Source organism: Zosterops lateralis (genome assembly GCF_965231275.1).
Source record: "Zosterops lateralis genome assembly, chromosome: 1".
Taxonomy (NCBI): Eukaryota; Metazoa; Chordata; class Aves; order Passeriformes; family Zosteropidae; genus Zosterops; species Zosterops lateralis.
Window position 1 is genome coordinate 63,334,045 of NC_139762.1, and position 22,667 is coordinate 63,356,711.

At 39.8% G+C, this 22,667-nt stretch overlaps 1 protein-coding gene across 2 annotated transcripts in view; it reads left to right on the plus strand.

The window, feature by feature from the left end:
* Window positions 1-22,667, plus strand: part of JARID2 (jumonji and AT-rich interaction domain containing 2) — a 213,132-nt gene that overhangs the window by 166,047 nt on the left and 24,418 nt on the right. For both annotated transcript variants that reach the window (XM_083859840.1, XM_083859839.1), the window contains exons 5-7: window positions 941-1,117; window positions 11,251-11,480; window positions 18,665-19,682. In XM_083859840.1, coding sequence (XP_083715966.1) covers window positions 941-1,117; window positions 11,251-11,480; window positions 18,665-19,682 — 1,425 coding nt within the window. The remainder of the gene's footprint in view (window positions 1-940; window positions 1,118-11,250; window positions 11,481-18,664; window positions 19,683-22,667) is intronic.

The window sequence follows — 22,667 nt, forward strand, 5'->3', positions numbered from 1 at the left end:
CCACTACCTTGTGTTGGTCTCTAGCCCAGTTTTCTTTGTCCTTTTGTTTTATTTAGCTGGAGGAAAATAATTGAAGTTGCTATTATCCACGTGCATTGACTGTACTTTTTCCACTAATTTTTTCTTTGGGAATAACTAGAAGGCTCCTAGGGCACCTGTCCCTCCAGGGGATAGACAGGAGACTCATTTGGAACTAGAAAGTGATATTGAACACATGGGAAAGTGCCCATTAGTTGTCAGCAGTATTTTTACATTTAAAAATCATGGGAGTGTTATGGGAAGTAATCAAGAGATGAGAAGCAACATACTCAGGAGGAGCACACAGAGAATCAGAAGGCCTTTCTTCTTTTTTCTCCTTTGCTAGGAATCCTCTAGGCAAATAAGCTTCTCAATGTCTTGGCTTTTCTCTTTATTTCTTACTACAGAATACCGCAGAACATTGTGTACAATGTTGTAGATGTCTGCAAAGTATTGTGAACTTTTAAATGCTTTATTGTAATGATAGCTCAAAAATATCACTGTGGTGCAGACTAGTTTTTTTGCTCTTTTTTTCCTCTGTTTGGAAAAAGATTTAAGCTTCTAGTTGTGTGTTAAGATTTCAGCAAGGCACTTGAGCACGCATTTGAAATTAAGCATGTGCATTAGTCCTTTTCTGAATACACAGAGCTATTAATTAGGGCTTGTAGCAAGACTGATTGTCTGAAGTATGAATAGAATGTGTTTGAGGGGGGAGAACCCTGCTTTTCAGGCACATGCGTATCGTATTGGTAAAAACTAATAAATAAAAACCCTCTAGTTAGTCGTGCACTGGTCTGACCTCCCAGCTCTGAGTCCCACTCTCCCCTTGCTCTGTATGACACTGAAGTAGGCTATGATAGATATGGTTAGTGCAGTAAGTGAATGTAATGATGCTAATGAGCTATTTCTTTATAATGATCAGGTTCTCCAGCCCTGCCCAGCAACATGGTATATTTTGGAAGCTCTCAGGATGATGAGGATGAAGAAGAGGAGGAGGAGGAGACAGAGGACACAAAAACAGCCACAAACAATGCTTCATCATCATGCCAGTCAACCCCTAGGAAAGGAAAAACGCATAAACATGTACCAAATGGGCAAGGTAGGTCCTAAATAGTGCTGTTCTCCTGTACCCCCTAGTAAAAAAATTATGAGATGAATGTGCTCCATCCTTGTCCATTCTTCTGGATCTGATTGAAAAAGTAGTGGAGTAAGATGCAGTTTTAGCATCTTGTGCTTTGACCTGTTTCTTCTGACAGTCTGAACTCTGTGGCAGAACTATTGCAGGGCTGAAATTATATACACATGTACACACACACTCATAAATATATATATATATATATATATATACACATGTATATACTGAAGTGGGGCTCCATCTCCTTCCATGTAACAAGCAATAGGACCAGAGGAAATGGCCTCAAGTTACAGCAGGAAAGGTTTAGATTAAGTGTTACGAAGAATTTCTTCACTGAAAAGGTTATCACAGCTGCCCAGGGAAGTGATTGAGTCGCTATCCCTGAAGGTGTTTAAAAGTCATGTAGATGTGGCACTCAGGGACATGTTATAGTGGGGGACTTGGCTATGTGAGGTTTATGGTTGGGTTCAATGATCTTAAAGGTCTTTTCCAGTCTAAAAAAATCCTGTGATTCTCTGAGATGTATTTATGTATGTGCACACACACATAGAGGTATAGACAGACAGTTGCACTCTCTGGCTTTTTTGAGACTGATGTTTAATTTAGAACGACTTTATTTTGTCAAGGTCAAATATAAGCATTCATAAGTGTTATCAAAATGTATGCCAGGGGCAACACTTTGTTTCTCTCATGCAGTATTGAGACCACACTTGCAGTAGGTTGATACCACATTCATGTTGTTGATTGAAAAATTTTATGGAAGAAACTTTCTCAAGTCAGTTATTTCTCTGCAAATCAGCAAAAGCTGCATTAATTACACAGTAGTTGTGTCATGATGTCCTTATGCCATATCTTGAAAAATGGATCCACATATATTGCAACATTACCTACTGTATAATGGAAGATTTAAAAACGTACTGAAAATTTCTTGAGCCTGCTGTAATGCTCCCCTGCCAGCATTTGTGTGATGTGGTTCTTGCTCCCGCAGGAGCTCGTTTCATAACTCTGTACCATCTCTGCCTGACACAATTTCAAAATGTAGCCTATCCTCTCTGTTCCCTTCCTCACTATTTTCCATGAAAATCTTTCTTTCTGGTGTCTGCCCCTTCAGCTCTTCTCCTTTTAGTAGGAGGACAGAGAGGAATGAATGTCTCTTCACAATGCACTTTTTGAGAGGTGACCTGTGCCTGATCTGTTTGTTCTTTCATGCTACCTTGCTCCAAAGAAGAAATTAGTAGATCCCAATTACTTCACTGTGCTGGTCCTCATCTTTGCCTTTCGAAAGAGAGTTTTCTATAAAGGGTGCCTTTGTTACATATGCCAAAATTTTTTCATGACTGCATCTGAATCTGTTTTTATTGCACGTCCAAGCAAAACTCACTTTTTGTGAATGATTTGTGGATAAATGCAAGGGGGTGTTGTTGGGAAAGATGGGACAGGAAGGACTTATGGATATGGTTGTATGGTAAGAAATACTGCAGATGTGAAACCTGTGAATGAAATAGAAATGAAAGCCAGCTTTGAAATGTGGGCATGGGAGACAGGAAAATGGTGATTAGCTGGAAATGAGTTGAAGGACAGGAAAACAAAAGGACTCAGGAATGTAGCCTTTCCACTCTGCCAGGGCATCAGGGAACAAGTGCATAAGAAAGTAGTCTTTAGAGTTTAAAATGACATGGTAATATAGTAGTTCTTAAAGGCTGCATGCAAAGTTTGTAGGTTTTGTATCTTGCACCAGTTGTTCACTGTAAATTAGAATATTGAACACAAAAAGAGATATAATGTATTGTAACAATGCCCTCGCCCTCTTGCTTTTTTCCCCCCACGCTCTTGCTCTTTCCCCCTACTCTTGCTCTCTTTCCGCCCTCTTTTCCCTGCTCTCTTACTCTCTTACCCTGCTTCTACCCCTTAGCTCTACCCTCTCTCTCTCTCTCCCCTTTCTCTCCTTTGGGGCTTTGCTTCAGCCCAGGCTGGTGGCTGGAAGCAGGCCCTCTTTACCCACAACCCTGGTAATAAAACCACGTGTTTCAAGAATATCTCAGGTCTGCAGAGTTCCTTGTCCCTGCCATCCACAGATGCTACTACAGGTATTATGCCTAATAGCATTTCAACTGTCAGCTGTGGCCAGGAGCTTTAATGCTTTACCAGCCATAGATCAAAACTTCCACTTAGGATTGATTTCTAAATAACCCCTCAAAAAAGGAGGCACATAACTCTGCATATGGAGAATGAGGCTGCATGTAACAGAACTGCTTCCTTAGAGTTTTAAAGGTGATAAATCACTGCAAAAGGAACTGATCTTGTTCCTTGAGAATGTCCCAGATGGCAGCCACTTTGAAATTAGCTCAAAACCAGAGACACCTGAAATCTTAATTGGGGGTAAGTAAAGGCAAACATAATGAGCCATATAATGGCTTCATAATCTTTATCAATATAGATCAGAGAGAGTGTAAATGAAGCTGCTGCCTTAATAGAGCTGCAAAAGACCTTTATAAAATACATAGGAGACAATGTGAGATGTTTTGACAAAGGTGAAGAAACAGGAATTCCCAGAGAAGGCAGCTGCTTCTTCTTCATCATTGTAATTTCTTTTTTTCTTCTCCTCTTTTTTTTTTTTTTTTAATTAAAATTTCCTCACCCAGGGGTATTCTCATTCTTCAGTGTCTGTTATGTTGGTTGACAGCCAATAGTATTTTTGTTTCATGTGAATAAAGTAGGTTCTGGTTCATGTGTGTCTGTTTTAAATGAGACCACACACCAAGGACGGGTGCAGCAAATGAACTTAATCTAGCGTGAGAGTCTATTTTTAATGAATTAAAGTCTTTTGTTTTTAATATACAATGTCTAGTCAACCACTTTGGACCTGAAAATGCTTAGCATTTGCTATGACATACAACAACAAAGGTTCAGAGCTTGATTAATGTCATTAGACAGTGTCAAATGATTGCTTTCTGCTCAATGGGGGCCAGAACAATTTTTCTGGGCAAAGTCATTTGTCAATATCCTCTTCTGATGCCAATATGGGGCATTATTAAGATTGCACACCAAACTGTTTGTTATAACTGAGCCTGTTGAGCCACCTTTTGGAGAGTGAACTCAATCGAGAGTGCCTGGGAGTGAATGGGGAAGCACGTACAGCACGTGGCATAGCTTGCTGCACAAGATGCAGTAATTAGCTCCACTGACTTGTTGCCTCTCAACCTTACTGCTTACACAGATACATTTAAAGCATCAAATTGTTACCTGTGCCTTTTCACCCTTCTTTCGTAGTGCTGCTGATGTGCTGCACACACATCCAGCTGTAAAATAACAAAGTGAAATGTTTGGCAGGAAAAGTGTTTATTCCTTGCATTCATGGGAGTGTGTAAAAGGGAGTGTGCAAGTCTTTCTAGGGAAGTATTGGGTCTAAATTGCATCTCCCTGCTGCTCAGAGGAAATTCCAAGTTGTAGGTAAGAGGGTAGGCTTAGGTCTTTGTTCCTTTAAACCTAATTCTTTGAATTCCTCGCAACTAAATAAATCCTAGTTTGATTTCATTCTGTGGCACAATGGAAGGTTTTCTCTGCAGGCTCCTGAAGAAAAATGTTTGCAGGTGCCAAGAATTTTGCTAAGCAGGCTGTGATAGAGAGCTGGAAGGTGGAGCTGGGGAGTTGTTGGGTTATCAGCCCCATCTCAGGAGCAAAGGAGGATAGGCATTACTCTACTTGAAAGGGCTTGTGGGCTGGAAAAGTGCCTCAGGAGGAGCAGCATACACAGATACAGTTGTGTAGACAACTTTGACATTGCATGCAGCAGGCTACAGTTCCTCTAATAGTGGTTGGCTAATTTTCTCAGGAAGAATGATTAGGGAATTAGATATTTCTCACACCAGCACAGCAGCTCAAAGGCAGAGAGGAGTGCACATCTGGGTCAGCATACCTGGGAATGTCCTGTTGTCTCTGGATGCCAGAAACAGACAATTAAGTTCCAATTTACTTTTATGAAAACAGAATTAACCATAGTTATTTGTAAGCAAACTTCTTCATGAAGGGCAAGTCTGGTGTCCTTAGCTGGAGTAAACCAGGTTCAGTGTGCCAGCAGACCTACAGGGTCAGAAATGGTTGCTGGTTCATGCTGTGTTATGTTAACATGATGAGATAAAAACTTCTCTGCATGCCTTTTGCCTGAAACGAGCGGGGGAGAAAATTGTATAGGTGCTTCTTTTTTTTTTCTCTTGAGGCTCAAATTTCAAAACAGACCTGGCAGTAGTGCATAGTAAACAAGCATTGCAAGAAACACTATACTCTGCTTCAGTGCTGTCTTACTTGCTTACCAGAAACACAGAACAACGATTCACTTCTCATTTTGCAATGGGTAATTTAGCAGAGTAATTTCCTTACATGTGTAGTAGTACAAAGATGATGCAGAAAAGATTGTAGATAGCTTTTTTCTTATTTCAGGGTATAGTTCAATGCAGCGTTTGTGTATCTTGGGCTTGAATGGCACATCTTTTACAGGCATTACTGTTTGAGTGTGCTGTGAGAAAATTCTGATTTGTGGTTGCAGTTCTTTATTTAGTTTTGGTTTTTACTCAGTTTGGTATTTGTGGGTGGGTGCATGAGACAGAGCCTTAGGCTTGTACATAGTTTTTAGTGAAATGAATCCTGAAGAGGTAAACATTTAGAAGAAAAATATATTTTGAAGATGAGAAAATTTCAGGCAGAGTGCTGCAATAGTTAATGGGTAGGCAATTATTTTGATGATTTACAGCCTTTTGTTGAAAGACCATGGAACCAGTAATTGTTGCAATAAACATTTTTGCACATTTAATTTTTCTGCAAAAATATGTAACACGAAAATTACCCGGTTTGCAGTAATTTGCATATTTAAATATGCAAATCAGGCACAACACATTTGGGGATTTGTGGATTTTCAGTAGTGAGATGTATGACCTGTGGAGAAGAATAGGGGAGCTGGAAGTTGCTCAAAAAAACCACCAAAAACACCCTTGAATTGTTATCCTGGTGTGAGACTCGTGATAACAGACAGACACTTCTTGTATGGACTTGCTGCTTAGTGAGTGACCCTTTTGATGTTGTTTGTGTCGTAATGGTTAGGTGAGAGTAATGAATTTGTGCTGAGACGAGACACTTGGTATTGAATTTTTGCAAGTGGTGGCGCGGTGTCTCATACCAATAACGCTTCTCCCGGTGGCCCAATATATTCCTGTGCATGCAGGGCTTGAGCTGTGTTATCAATGGTGTCAAAAACGAATTCAGTGTTACCTCTCTGCCGTGGCTCTCCTGTTTGACTCCTGCTAGCATGCAGCTATGGAAATTCTCATGCAGTGTTGTCCACTGAGAAATTGAGTGGTGTTGCATTAGGGCTTGGGAAGTGTGGAAACAGCAATACCACGTTTGCATATGATGTGGTGTCAGCCTTTTCTTCTGAAGTACACCTTTGCTCCTGACTCTGAGTAGGCAGAGCATGTTGAGGGGCTCCAGAAGACAGCTTCTATCCCTGGAAATGATTTATGGAAGTCAGAACATACCCAACATTTAAGGAAAACAATTGGCAGTATTAAAATACTGTGTTTTATGGAAGTAGAAGGTTGTTTTAGTTCCTCTGGGAGGGGAAAAGAATTATTGCCTGGGTCCTTTAACGCAGTTTGAGAGCCACATAAATGTTTTCACAGTGACTTAGAACTGAATTAAAGCCAGAGCAAGAATGTTTTTGTACAGTAACAGACACTCCATGCCAGAAAGTTGATTAATACTACATCTCTTCCCAAACATGATCTATGTAACAACATGAGGCTTGCACTGGAATAGCTGGCTCGGGTTCACAATATTGGCAAGGTTCCCTTTTCTCCTTCTAAAAACAAAACTTCTCCCTTTCACTTCTGTCTCTCCTCTTTTTTTCTGGATGGTTTTATGAATGCGCAATCACTGGCTTTATGCAGTGCAAGCTCTGCAACATGCAGCACATGGGTATGTGTATGGCCCATGCCTTCGTCTCCCAGCCACTGGCACACAGCAAAAGGGTTCAGTGCTGTGCAGTCCATATTAAACCTCCTCAGTTATCTCAAGTATAAAACGTATCAGGTGCAGGAATAACAACCTCCAGGAGGTCTTGGGAAACAAAGCTTCATCCATAGAGTCAATAGCTGACTGAACCCAGTCCAGTAATTCTGCTGCCTCCACAGTGAAAACCTGATTGTTGTACATATTATAAATCAGCTTCTGAATGGCTGCCTGGCTGTATCCTGTGAAGTGTTTGTATGCAAATAAATTTGTAGGAATACTTCCGAAAATTGCTGAAAACATATTATTTTTATCACCCACTACAGTGTCAATTCCTGTAGTAAGTGCTTAGTTAATCTGTAGTAATTGAGCACATCTGTGGCTTTACTTGACTAAAAATTTTTTTTAGACTTCATTAAAGCTGCACCTAATACCAGCACAATTTGCACAGTTTGCATTGGTTTGTGTAGGGATTCTTTATCACAGTTTCAAATGAGATACCCCGAAGTCCCAGTATGGGATCCTGGGTGAATATTGGTGCCCGGAGTCTAGTTCCCCTGGTGCAGGGAGCACTGTGATGCATCCATGGGGATCATGCCTGCCATAAGGTTTTGTTCTGCTGCCATAAATTATATTAGTGGTTTAAAAACCCCCAGTGCTTGTGAGTTTTGAATGTAGTGGTTCAGTTTCTTTGCATTTGATCATCACTGCTAACCAAAAGACCCACAAGTATTTCACTGTGGGACTCTTACTGTTTCAGTTTAATAATAATAATAGCTTTGGAGGATGCAGCATTTCGAGAATAATCATTCAGATAGATATGAGTATAATGATACCAGTTTATTCTATCTGGAGTGTCTGAACACTAATAGTTTACTTACACTTTTAATTATTTGCTAGTAGCGCTTCTTACCTTTAACAAAAGCTATTCTGGAAATACAGAGTTGGTTAAGGTAGCATAAAATAATCATAATTCAAGACTACATATAATTTCTGCTTCATGAATGCAAGTTTCACCACTAGTATAGGTTGGACTTGGTTTTTTGTTTTTTGATTGAATTATTGCTTCAAGGGTGAAACCTTTATTGACTACTCTTCATCAAGCAACTAAAGTGACTGGGAACAGAACATTGGATATTGGCATGTCAGACTTATTTCTAACATGGCAGATTGTCCTGGAACACATCCATCTGGGGTTCATAAAGCACAACATACACCTTTTTCCTGATTTTCTGAGTGGATCAGAAATATTTAAGAGCTGGCAGACATGAAAGAGAATGCAATTTGCTGCATAAGAAGGCACAAAAGAATTACTAATCTTTTCATTGTTTAATCAGATTTGGTCTCAGTAATATTTAATGCAGAGTTTTTGGGAGTTATTTTTTTCTTTCCTTTGAGAAGTAGGTGTTGTTTGTTTATTATCAGTTACTCTTCAACAGTGAGATTTTGGGGGGGAGGGTTGTTCTTTTTTTAGTGATACATTTTTTCTTTGGACCATCTTACTAGCTGTTGGGACCAGAGTTTAATTCTGTATTGCAATAAATAAATTTATTGTCTAAATAACTTCCTTCAACATTTTTATAATAGATGGGAGAAAAATTATAGTCTCGGGGATTTTTTCCCCCAAATGCTTGGCTCGTGATAGCGTTTTGAAATTAATCAAGTTAACATTTTGATAGTTGTTCACATAGTATGTTTGAATTTTTCAGAACTTACTATTGCAGAAAGATTTTATAGCTGGATATAACAGTAATCTAGGTGTTGGACGAAACAAATACTGATTTTTATCCAAACTGATACCATTTACTGTTTAACTAGAAGACATCATGGCAAAAAACTGTTTTGCGTCTACATCTCCCTTTGTTGTGTTTTCAGACTTAAGCTTTTTAAGCTTTTCCTGTGAGACTGAACGTTTTTTCCTCCTGTTTCTCTCTTCCCCCTTTCAAGAATCTTACAAATTAAGACAAAAGATAATTACTCAGAGGGTAAAACTGGCAGGGTTCCCACGACACTTAAATTTAATGAGCTGTTGCATATAAAATATACCTTGTCTCATGTTTGCTTGCCTTTTTTTTTTTTTTTTTCTCTGAACCAGAGAAGTGCACAATTTGGCTTTTTGGTTGTGTTTTCTGTTTTAGTAATCTTCGGTTTTTAGAGTGGCAACTGATTACAGAAAATTAATCTCTCTGACTTGAATGTTTCTGTAGGAGTAGATCAGCATATACAATTTGTTCCCTTCAAAGGAAGATACCACTCTAAATGATAAAATACATACTAACAAAGCTGCCATTGGTAGTTTGTGCTATGTCTTATCAAAAATAAATATTCGTGCTTTGTTCATCTATAGAACCTTCCATCTGATGTGAGAATTCCTTACAAAGGAGGATGAATGTATTGTCATGAACTTCCTGAGAGGGGTTGGCAGTTATTATCAGTTCCATCACTGGAAATGAGACACCAAGGGTTATGTGATTTTTGCAGAAATCACTGAGAAATCCTTGGCTGGCTGGGGCAGCACCAGTTGCTCCTGAGCTCAGGAGTGACAGAACCATGGGGAAAATTGTGGTGACTCCACTGCTGCCAGCTTTTCTCTTGTTCTTACTTCATTTATGCAAGTGGGAAGGAAGGGAGGAGAAAAAGCAATTGCAGTTCCCTCTTTTTTAAGTAATATGCCTCAACACTTACCACTGACTGAATATGATAAAGGAACTGAAAATATGGTAAGTGACCTGAAAATCAAATTTGTCAATAGTTCGTTTGGGTTCCAGCTGCAGAAGCTGGATGGCTGCTTGGGAAGGTTTGGACGTAGGGTCAAAAGTAGCTTAGCCACCCCTCTTCTGTCCAGCAGAATTGTTGGCTTTTTATTACTACTCTAACTGCTGCTCCTACTGTTAATACTTTACATCTGTAGAGACAGCTAAGCTTCACAACTTAAGATAAGCAGCTATGTGTTGTAGGAATATCACCTTTAGTGACAAAAGAAGGCTTTCATTTTACAAGAAAACAGTAACTTCATGCATTTAGTTACTATTCCCAAACAGATGGTGTATGTTGTGTGTAATAAATAAGATTTTTCACATAGTTGTGCTATTTAGTATTTATGAAGTTTCTTGTTTGCATCCTTTCCTAAACTATGTCAAGGAAAGACAGGGTTAGAAATCAAGAGTACAAGGCAGGAGGTCATTTGCCACTGTGGATGTTGAATCATAAGCCTTGTGGACCTCTGTCAAGTGTTCCACTGAAGAAGGGGCATCACTGACATGAATTCAGCACGTTTTTGATTAACAAACAGGGAAAAGTGATGTGATTGTTTTGTTTGTTTGTTTGTTTTAGCTTCAGCTTTTCATGTTCCCTGACAATAAAAGAGCAGTGACTATTCTTTAATAAATTCAGCTGAGAGATAGGAACAAAACTTGCTTGTATACATTCACATATTTATTGTGCAAAATATAAAGGTGTCTGTTCCACACTTTCTTATCCCTTCATTTAAAGGTTATGGTGCTCAGCATAGATCCCAGCGATACTTCATGTCACATCTTCCAAAACGGTTTCAGTATTTTCCTTTCTTTGCAAAAGTACCTTTTTCTATTTGCAGCTTGTCTGCTATAGGCAAACTGCTGTCAGTTTGATTCAGCAGTTTGGGTATTGATGAAAACAAAACATGCTTTTCCATGGAACGTTTCCTTTCTTCTACATTGCTATAAAAATAAATCTTTTTTCTGTTTAGGTTATGTTTAGAATTCCCTCACTGCAAGGGCAAAGAAAGATAATTAAAACTGTCATAAGTAAAAATCAAACTCATAATTCTAAATCTAGGTCAGTCAAAACAGTAATATACCTTGTATGTTTTAATTTGGATATTGAAGATAATGTGTGCTAACAAGCAGAGGAAATACTTCAGTAAATCTGTTCATCTAAAGAAATATGCAAAATAGTGCAATTTCTATATTGATTTAACTTTAAATGTAAGAAGGCATTCACTAAATATCCAACACTGAGAGCTGAGAAAATTGTGATGCTTTGAATGAAATGTTTGGTCTTGCATACTTTTTCTTTTCTTTTTTTTTTCCCTTAATAACCTGATTTTCTCTTCTTAGTTTTCAATGGGTCCAGCAAATCATCGAAGGAGAAAGAACCTGCTCAGAAACACAAAAGCAAAGAGGCCACCCCAGGGAAGGAGAGGAACAGCGAACATAAGGCTGAGAGTCGAAAAGACCAGGCTGCTGCTAATCACCACGCTACTACAAACACTGGCTCCTCTATGAAAGGGCTCACGGCTAACAACCACCACGCTCTTCACAGATCGGCTCAGGACTTAAGGAAACAGGTAAGAAGTTGTACTCCATTGTGGACACAGGGGAAACAAAGGCTTTTAAGGTTTTAAGCTCCTTTTTCCACTGCTTGGTGTAGATCGAACGTGACAATCCTTAAAAACATGCTCTGAAGCAGCAGGGAGTTAAATTTCAGTGATAAGAAATAAAAAAGGAAAAAGAAAAAATAAATACATGGGAAGTCAGTATGATAAAGTGTGCTTGACAACCCAGTCTTTTTATTATCTGGTATATTCATATGAAAGAGTAAAGTTCACATTGCTTTTAAGGAAACCTTTCTGACTGGCACTCTGTGCTGACAGTGCCAAGGCTGGCAGCACGTGGAAGAAGGAGCCGGTCTGTGTGGCTTATCTCGGGGGCTCACTGGTACTCTGGAGAACCTGACATTGTATTCACGTGCCTTGGTTTGCACATGGGCAGCACAGACCTCAGACTCTGGGAAAAATGTTTTGCCTGGTGCATAAGGAAGATGCTGCAAAATATTGCCTCATTCACAGTGGAGGTTCTTGGTCGGAGACATTTTTAGAGTTCCATGTTACTTGCTTGAAAGCTAGCAAAAAAATTCAGCAGAGATTTGCTCCAATCTAACTTGAATTCAGGTGTGAATTCAGTTTAGCAGACCAGTCTTTCATTGCTTGTGACTGTCCATATTCAGGCTGGGGCTGGGTTAGCAGAGTACCTGCACCAGGGCAGTGCAGTACAGAAAGCTTGCTGCATTTAAGCCTTTTGGGGAGTGTGGGGTTTTGGAGGGGGCTGGCGGATGTTGATTTGATTGGTTTTTTCGTTGGGATTGGTTGGTTGGTTTGTTTGTTGGTTTGGGGTTTTTGTTTGTTTGCTTGGGTTTTTTGGTTTTCCTTGGTTGGTTGTTTTGCAGTGATGAATTCTCAATGGGCTGATTGGAGACAGTGTTTACTTGCTGACACGTAAAGATTTTTCTTCTAAGTAAGCTGATCTGGTCTTCAATGGAACTGGAATTGCCATCTTGTAGAGGGCTGTCGAGGCCTTTAAATGGCACCTCTGAGTTACAAGCTTGGAAATAAAAAAATGACAGAAAGAAAAGCAGTGATGCTCTTGCTGAGGAAATGTTTAAAATCTTGCGTATTTCAGTGGTGGTTTAAGTTCTCCCAAAGTGCCTCCACCAATTTCGTATTGCGTTCTAAATCAGATTTGAGATCCTCAAGGCTATTCAGAGTGTGTTTGTACCTCTGTAAGACTTCAGTTCTTTATTCCACCGTGGCAATTTCCCCTTATCTAGGCATAAGTGTGAATGTCTACTTTGCATCCTTTTGGATTTCATTTTTTGTGATTAGCGATATCTTATGGTCCTTGCTGTGACATGCTCTGTCATGAGCTCGTGGTGTTGAACAAGCTTCCCAAAACATGAGATGCAATTCTTAATTCTTTTAACCTACTGGAACACTTAGTGAAATGCTTTAAAGTTGTATCATCAGAGTTTGTTTGGTTAAAACTTTTGTGAAAGTCAATTGCTGCAACTTCTGAAGGTAGTCCTGAAAGGAGAAAGACAAGTGTAGAAAAGTTTTGTCCACAATCCAAGTGGTTTTGCTTTGTGGAGTATTAAATGTTATTTTATTGTGTGACACACAATGGAGAAAAAATTTAAAGCGAAGCAGTGCAACCAGCAGTCACACCACATGGACACATCAGCAAGGGTGGTCCCCAGGCTTCAGAAAATGAGGGAGTTTAAGTCAAGATGATGTGGGCTATTTTTTTTTCTCTTCCTAAAAATTGGTTAGGCACCTGATTTTTCTTCTGCAACCCACAATAGCATAAGTACTTTCTTACACATTTTAATGAAAATGTGACTCAAACTAATTAAAGGTGGATTATATGTTTTGCCTGACAGAAAGACCTAATTTTGTACAAAACCCTAGACTTACCAGTTATGGGGCATTGCTAAATTTCTTGCTGTTGTCCTGGGTCTTTGACTTTTTCAGTATTTTCCACAAGGAGGTTTTTTTTCCCAGGGTATCAGCAACATCTTTTTCCTTCCACTATTTTTTTTTTTTTTTTCTCTTTGATCACTGCATTTGCTTGGTTCAATTTGTGTTTGTTTATGTTTTGGTAAGTCTTACAGAAAATAAAGGCAGAACACTAGAAATTACCAGAGATTTTTACTTTTTCCCTCTCTGTTTCTGTTTTTCTGTCTTTCTTCTTCTGGTGTGCCCTTGCACTTGTCACAGGTTCCTTATCTCTTTTGCTTTCTCCTTTGCCATCTTCCAAAGTCTTCCTGCTTTAAAGGGTTGTGAGCAAAGGAAATATAGTTCAATGGAGCCCTCTCTTGGCGTTATATGGTAATTTACCTCGGCACAACTCATAAGCACGGATTTATTTTTATGAATGAATTCAAGATCAGTTGCATAACTTGGATTTGTTTGGGACCAAAACCATTGTCAATGTTGCTAATGTTGCTCTTATCACTGTGGTTGCTATCTAGCAGGTTGTTTATTTTTTGTGTATGGTTTTGAAGGCTGAATCCTAGGTGCTGTGCAGAGGTGTGTTGTAGACCAGTTCAAATCTAACAAACCAATTGCTGCAACACCGTGCTGGTCCTGGGTTTTTTAAATAAAGACAAGAAAATTTAAAATCTGTCATACCATGTTTTACTGCAGGACAAGTGTTCAGTAAAGGAGAGAAAAGAGTGGTCTGAAGACAATTATTTGTCAGCAAAACTGAGAACTTAGCTGAAAAGCAAAGATAAGATTATTCATATCCCTAGTTTTACCTTTGGCTCAAGACTTTGGATCACGTAAGGCTTTTCAGTCACTTTATTCCTTCTAGGTGACACACTTGATGAATGAAAGGCTCTGTATGTTGTCCTCCTGGACTTTAGTAGAGCCTTTGACACCACCTCCCACAAAATTCTCCCAGAGAAACAGGCTGCTCAAGGCTTGGATGGATGTTAGCTAGGTTAAAAATTGTCCGGATGGCTGGGCCCAGAGAGTCGTGGTGAATGGAATCTCATCCAGTTGGCAGCTGGTCACCCATGGTGTTCCCCAGGGCTCAGTGTTGGGGCCAGTCCTGTTGAACATCTTCATCCATGACCTGGGCAAGCGGACTGAGGACACCCTCAGTCAGTTCACACACACAACAGCAGCAGGAGCAGGAGTGCTGATCTGCTGAGGGCAGAAAGGCTCTGCAGAGGGACCTGGAGGGACAGGAAAGCTGGGGTTGCTAATTGACAAAGTGTTTTGTTCTCAGCCCCTGTGTCACAAGCTCTTGTTGCAGGAGTGCCCCAAGTGGGCCTTCAGACTTCTGGTCACAACTTCCTCAGAAAAAGTCATCAGCAGGCTGGAGTGACAAGGCACCTCCATGCAGCCTGACTCTTCACACTGAGGTTTTGTCTTGATTATACCAGACAGCACAGTAATACAGCTATAGCCTCCTGAAACCTTCTGAAAACCTCCTGCAGAGGAGACTCCACAATGTCCATTGACAGCTTCTTCCAGTGTTTCCTTTTCTACTAATGAGCAACTTTTTCTAGTTGTGGCTCAGATCATTGTAGACATTTAAAGGGTTTTTTCCCCTCTTGATTTTCCCAGTGAACATGGAAAGAGCATTTACTGTCTGTTTTCAGAGGAGCTCCTTCTGTATCAGATGACTGTTACAGAGTTGTCCCACAGTGATCTCTTTCAGAGAGATCTCTTTCAGCTCCCTTGGCTTTTCAGGAGCAGTCCCATTTCCCAAATACCTGGAGCACTTTGTGTTTTTTTAGACTTGGTCCTCTATCTAATCTTTTCTCACAGTGCGGCCCCAGTGCTGGGCCCAGCTCTCCTTAGGGAAAGCCTGTGCTCCTACCCTTTGCTTTCAGCATCCTTAATAACAGGTCTCAGAAAGTGGTTTGTACACTTCATATTGCCGCTGCATTTTGCAGCTCTCTGTGGTCCCCAAATGTTATTCTTCCCCTACATGTATATGCTTTGTGCCTCCTAAATATAGCACTTCCTCTTACTGTGGAAATGTTCTGAAATAGGTTCTTCAGGAGTGCCTTTGATTTTGATTTTGTGAGTGATTACAGCCTCTTCCTTTCAGGTGTGTTTCACTGTCAAATTTCACAATAATGAAAATTCTTGGTAGAACCAAGGCAAAGCCAAGTCCCTGCAGAAAGACACGTTAAATGCCCTCCCAGAACAATAGTGAACTATAACATTGAAAACTTTTTTTGAGGGTTACTTTATTTAGAGCCTTGTGAAGCCACTTCAGAGTAATTATGTCAGGGATGTATCTCAGGAGTTTGTTGGAATGTCCCAGGGGACAGTGACAGGAATCCAACTGAAGCAGAGGTGCTTCTTCACCTGCTCAGCTGGGTGTCTGTCAGAAGATGATTAAATTGCTTGATTTGCTATTTTGGCAAAACCCTGGGTAGATTTTGTTGTTTTTTTTTTAACATTATTTTATAATCATTTGTGTACTTGCGAATTAACTGTTTGATGATTTGTTCCAGAATTATTTTAGGATTTGAAATCAGGTAAACTCTCTGTCTGCCCCCAGTTTATTTCCAGGAGCCATGCTCTGAGTCATTCAGGTATCTTCTGCCTTACTGGGGTTGCTGTCCTAGTCTTTTTGCTGAAATGGATTATGTTCTGTGCCTGATAAATATTCAGTCAGTGGCACTTCTGGTGAAGGTTAATGCAAAAGAAGCAGGAACACTTTAGTCAGGCTATTTGTTTTCCTTCTTTGTGTGGTGCTTTATCTCCTCCATTGTTGGTTATCTTGTATTTTTAAGGTATTTATAATTCGTTTTCTGTTTTAGTGTCTTGCTAACTGAAGCTTCTTTAGCTCCTTGGCCTTTCTGATTTTAATATATGCTTTTTCTTTTCCTGTGTGGTTGCCCTTAGTCGTGTAATTGTGTTACCACTTTTTACTGTGATCATTTTCTAATTTTCCAGTCGTTAGAGAACTTTGTGAACAGCCATAATGGCCTGTGCTTTATCCCTTTCCTCTGAGTGGAAATTGCTTTGGTGTGGATTTTTCTTTTCTTTTCTTTTCTTTTCTTTTCTTTTCTTTTCTTTTCTTTTCTTTTCTTTTCTTTTCTTTTCTTTTCTTTTCTTTTCTTTTCTTTTCTTTTCTTTTCTTTTCTTTTCTTTTCTTTTCTTTTCTTTTCTTTTCTTTTCTTTTCTTTTCTTTTCTTTCTGGGGTTTTTTGTTCTTTTAAGTCTGTTGTCCTTTCTCTACTGTTGTCACATCTTAGAAATGAAAACCCATTTCATGATCACTCTCACCCAGATTACCTTCCCCTTCCAGTTCTCAATCAATTCTTCTCTATCAGTCTAGATGAAATCTGTAATCAATGTTCTTAGCTATTTATAAATCCAGGGATGTTCCAACACTTGTGACTGCTGCAGGCAAGAGGGAATGTCTCAGCAGCTCTCTGCCCATGTCTGTTCTGCAATATGAAAAAGTGCTGTTAAAGTTAAATCCAGCCTGCATTTCAAAAATGGAGTACTGCTTAAATTTCAAGGGAAATGGATAAATGCATTTCTGTTTGCGAGTGTTTGCTTTCCAGATGATACCTCATACATCTTTGAAAAGCTCAAGGTAAAAACTCATGTCATCAGTTAACTGGATTTTCCTTAAGTGTTTCTACCTTGCAAGCACAGGAAGGACAAGAATATGGATGGTCTTTAAAAGACCATTACTCCTGCTCTAGTTTCTGGAGTACAGAGGAGAAAATGTGCATAAACACACTCACAAACGCACACATGTATTTATGTGTGTGTATGCAGAATCTTCAGGTTCCAGTTCCCCTTCCACAAGTCATAGCATGCAAGACCATACACAGTGTTTTTAGCCTCTATTTGATCCCTATTTTATGTCATCTTTATTATATAAGTGACTGCAGTTCTTGCATTTATTTGACAGAAGCTGCCATGCTGACTGATTTAGCAAGGATTTCAAAATCCCACAGGAGAAAAGTATTGCAACACTGCAGGAAATGGTGTTACTTACCTGAGTGCTGATGAGGGGTGATTGTACCGTGTGCTTTCACTTTGAGCACTTTTATCAATGTTTCTGACTTTTGGATGTGTTTTTCTGTGCTCACAGTCATTTAAGGAGGCGGGAAGTCAATGTTTAAAGTTATGTAAATGCTGAACTTTGAGTTTTGACCTTGAACTTTGTTTTTTTAGTAGTGGGGGTTTAGCTTTGGCAGTGCTGAGCTGTCTCAGTTCTCTTTGTAGATGGGGGTTGCTTTTGGTCTTTAACATATCTTGTAGTTAAAATACAATTTCTAGTCTCATAACTGGGTTTAAATGTCTAACAGAAAGTAGCAGAGTCCTGCAATTGTAAGGTGCATTGACACAATATGATCTAATAGAATATGTGTAAGCAATATTGCCCAGATACCAAACTTGAAAAAAATTACACTGGACTACTGTATACATTTTTTTAAATTTCAAATTATCAACTTCAGCAACAACATGCTGCCCAAGATTTAATATGTATGACAGACTTCATGACCATGCTGATCTGTTGGGTGCATAATGTGTTCCACATCCCTTTTTATATGTATGCATGGATAGAAGGTAAATTGATTTGAATCTTGGTGTGTTTTTTCAAATGTGCAGATTCCAGTTAGAGTAGATAATACATGCTGCCTATTTTGTCTGCTAAGAAGTGGTGAAATGTGTGTGCAGTTAAGGAAGTGGGGAGGGAGAGAGAGAGTGCCTTGAGTGCCAGAAAAAGAGGTAATGGAGGTATTAGTTTGTAAATCAGACTGTGTTTCATAATCCCATAACAACTTTCTGGTAGACAAGGAAGGGGGTAGTGCAAGCAAGGGACCTCACCCTTCCTAATGCCAGAGGCTTTGTACTCTCTGAAAGCAAGACTAGGGGGGCTTTCTAGTAAATTAAAAAAAAAAAAAAAACCAAAACCAAACCAAAACAAAACAAAAAAAACAAAAAAAAAAACCAAAAAACAAACCAACCAAACAAACAAACAAAAAAAAAACCCACCAATTTTTTATTTTATTTTTATAAATGTCTAGTCCCCTCCCTTGCCTGTGTACAAAAATGAAGATTGTATGATGGGGCCAGGAGTCAGGACTGCAGAATATGGTTGTCCAGCAAATGGGAAATTTGGGCTGAGAGGTCACATTATTAATTTACTTTTCTGTTTTGTGTTTCCTTCCTTCTGCTCCTCCTACAACACTTCTGGCGTTTCAGGTTTCTAAAGTCAATGGGGTCACTCGAATGTCATCTCCGAGTGCAAATGCAGCCAGTGCCAAAAAGATGAGAGAAGTCAGACCTTCACCGTCCAAAACTGTGAAGTACACTGCAACAGTGACAAAGGGAACTGTCACATACACCAAAGCCAAGAAAGAACTGGTCAAGGAAACCAAACTAAATCACCACAAACCCAGTTCACCTGTCAACCACACAATCTCAGGGAAAATAGAAAGTAGCAATGCAAAAACCCGCAAACAGGTGCTATCCCTTGGAGCATCCAAGTCTAACAATACCGCTGTTAATGGTGTAAAAGTCAATGGCAAGTTGAACCAAAAGACATGCACTAAGGAGGTGGGGAGACAGTTAAGGGAGGGGCTGCGCAATTCCAAGAGGAGGCTGGAAGAGACGAATCACATAGACAAAATACAGTCGCCCACCAAGAGAATGAAAGGGGCTGTCAACTTGGCAGAAGCTGCCAGCAAAAAGGCAGCAGTAGAAAAGCCTTTGCTGAATGGACACCTTAGAAAGGAAGTGCCAGAGAAGAGTTTGGAAAGAAATAGGCCGAAAAGAGCCACTGCTGGAAAGAGTACGCCAGGGAAACAAGCACATGGCAAAACTGAAAATGCCTCCTGTGAAAATCGTTCTACCTCTCAAGCGGAGTCCTTGCACAAGCCACAAGACTCAATGGGAAAGCACGAAAAGGGCAGTAGTAAGTCTGGGTGGGGGATGTTGGGGGAGATTCCCATCCTTAGGCCCTCCACCAAGGAATTTCATGACCCGCTGATATACATTGAGTCAGTCCGAGCTCAGGTAGAGAAGTATGGGATGTGCAGGGTGATTCCTCCTCCAGACTGGAGACCTGAGTGCAAGCTAAATGATGAAATGCGGTTTGTGACACAGATTCAGCACATACACAAGCTAGGCAGGCGCTGGGGACCCAACGTGCAGCGACTGGCCTGTATCAAGAAGCACCTCAAATCTCAGGGCATTACCATGGATGAACTCCCACTCATAGGTAAGGGCTGTGATTCCTTGGCCTTTTCCCACTGCTTGTGAGTGTCCGTATACCACTTTATGCTCTGTTTGCCTTTATGCTTAACCAAACCCCTGTTCAATTAACACTGCAGAACAGCTCCAAATCACTCTCCTTTTCCATTGGTCTGGCATGATGCAGGTAGGTTGTCAGAGGGCTTTCCAGGGTGACTTGATATCGCCCTTTTCCCCCCTTTTTGACCCAGGGGAAAAAAACTCCGTGGGACCTTGGTCTGCAGATTTCAGAATCTTCTTTTTCTGCTGTTTACTTATGTGGGTAGTACAACTATGTATATTGATAGCCTTGTTTTAAAGATTGTCTCAAAAAAATTTTTTTTTGGACCTTTGCAAAGATGTTTTCCTACAGGTTGCAATGCCGCCGGGCTTTAATACATTTTTCTCCCTGCCTCTTCCTTTAAAAACATTTAACCAAAGGGGAAAGAAAATATCTCAGAACTGACTTGTGTTTGGGTACTCAGACACTTAAAATCACAAATTTGCAGTGACCTGCTGACATTTAACAACCATTAAGTGTCAAGAATAGGCAGTAAAATGTAGTTGATTGCAAAATGGAGGTTTCATTATTTCTCCCAGCAGGTGTCTGCCAGGGCTAATGCCTGAGTGAGAATCACTTATTTAACAGAATTCTTGGTTTATGGTCTGCTGTCAGATATGACACGTGACAAAAATGTGACAATAGTTTGTAAAAACATGACAACAGCAGCATACAAATGAACTATTGAACGAGCTGTCTCCATCTCTATTGCCTTTGCAGCCACCACATCGTAAGAAACCTGTGTTTCTAATTTTTCTTAGTTCTTCCCTTTGTTTTTGAGGTGTTCTGAGTCACAAGCTTGCAGGACCTGCATGTAGCAACTCGAGGCTAGAGTTTTGCCTTTGAGGCATTATCTGACCCGAGGCAGCCCTTGGTGCTGGTTGGATTAAAGGACACGCTTTTCTGTTTAAACGATTCACAACACTTCCTTCCCCCCGCCTCCTCCTTTTTAAACTTTATTTTATATCACATATGGTAAGTGAGGGAAAATGCATAAAAGCACACAAAATGATTGCAGACTTTATGGTGAACTGATGCAGGGCAGAGCAGAGAAATGACAAAATTTTAAGAAGGAGGAACAAGGGGGTTTTAGCGCTTTGTCGCAATAGCCGTGCAAAAACGTTCAAGGAAATCCGAAAATTAAAATCACTCAAGCAGCAATAAGTGAACATTTTGTATGCCTAATGTATGCAATGGTTGTATGCTAATAGAAAAGAATAATGAATTACATTTACATTGGCAAGAGAGAGAAGAAAATGTGCAAGACAGCTCGATTAACACTCTTGGAACAATGTTAACTTTTTAATGAAATACCTTAACTCGGCATTAAGATGGCATTACTGTTAATTATTTGGATTATTTAAGCACCTAAGAGCCTAATGAATAGACAAGGATTCTATTCTGCTGGGTGCCATATAACCAGAGCAAACGGTGGTCTCTTACAAATTTGCATCCTATGTGTCCTTTCTGCAGTCAATTTTCTACCTATCCTGTGTTTAAAATCAAAAACAAAATGGAGATAAGAAGTTGGAGATCATCAGTGCACCAAGAGGAAAAGTCTGCTGGTTCTATCAGGAAACATAAAGTAATCTGTAGTGATAAATGCATGCTTATTTAAGTAGACATGCATGCATAGCCCTTCTTTCTGGGCCAAATCACATTTCCATTGAAGTAAGTGGGACTTTTGCCAATGGCTTGTGTTGTGCCAGCATTTTGTATTAAATGCATACCTGAAGATTTAAGATTTTCTTTTTTTTAAATGAGCTTGCTCATTTTAAAATGAGCAATTTAAAAGTACTCCTAACTTAGGGAAATTAGGGCAAATTTAAAAAATTAAGGTAAATACTGCTTCTGCATAATGTGCCGGATCTCCCATTTAAGCCATTTTGCTATAGGTGCTTTTAAAGAGCTTAGAATCTCATTTTTGTTGTTATTGTTGGGTTTTTTCCCTTCTATTTTTTTTTCCTTCAGTCTTTCAAGGAAAGTTTAAGCAGCAAGCTTAGGTCGATCCTGGAAAACATCAGTCTGAGATATAAATGCTTCCAAAAGTTATGACTGTGTGAAATGGAATTATAATTGAGAGCATTTTGCAAATCTTAGCTGTAGGCTTTGGTTGAATGAAGTGCTACTCAAGCTCTAATATTGCAGAGTGATTATGACTGATCATTCCATGATGGGGGAGAAAATTGAATTTTCAACAGTGCTGAAACTAGAACCTTAAACTGGGTGTGTGCTGGAGAAAACACATAATGGTGAATCTGGGCCACACTTCTTTCCAAGTTATAGGAGTATGTTATGTATGTAGATTGCTGAATCTGTTGGCATGGAAAGCCATCTGGAGTTACACCTTCAGCTAATTTGTGGCCTGCACCTAGAAACCACTGACCAAAAAAGTAACTGAATCCATCTTGAAAGTTATGTTTATATTACACTATGTATGGAAGATTAAAGAGGAAAGAAAGAAAGAAAACTTTCCAAACTAATTTTGTTTTTTTCTCCCAATTGTGTTTGCTTTTTCTCAGCTTCAAGACCATTTTAAAATCCCCGCACCCCATTCCCAAATGTACTAAATAGGATAAATCTGCTCTCTCGTGGTCCTGCCTCCACCCTTATCAAGTTCTACTCAAAGCCTTAGGCTTGGTTTTGTCTGCAGCCAAACATTTTGCCTTGTGCTGTGAGGGCAGTATAAATGTCAGCAGCCCCTGGGGCTGTTCTGTCTTGGTTGCAGCCATTGTCCCAAAATGTTGCATGCAGGTTTACACTGCTGAGCCTCCCTTGTCACTGGATTGGCACAAGTGGCGGAAGAGGGGAAAGCAGAGGGAAGAAGGAAGACTGGAATCAGCAGTGAAGCATCTGAGGTGCAGCACAGGGTAGTTTGAAAAAAGTAATACTGCTTGTACTAGCAGGCAAGAT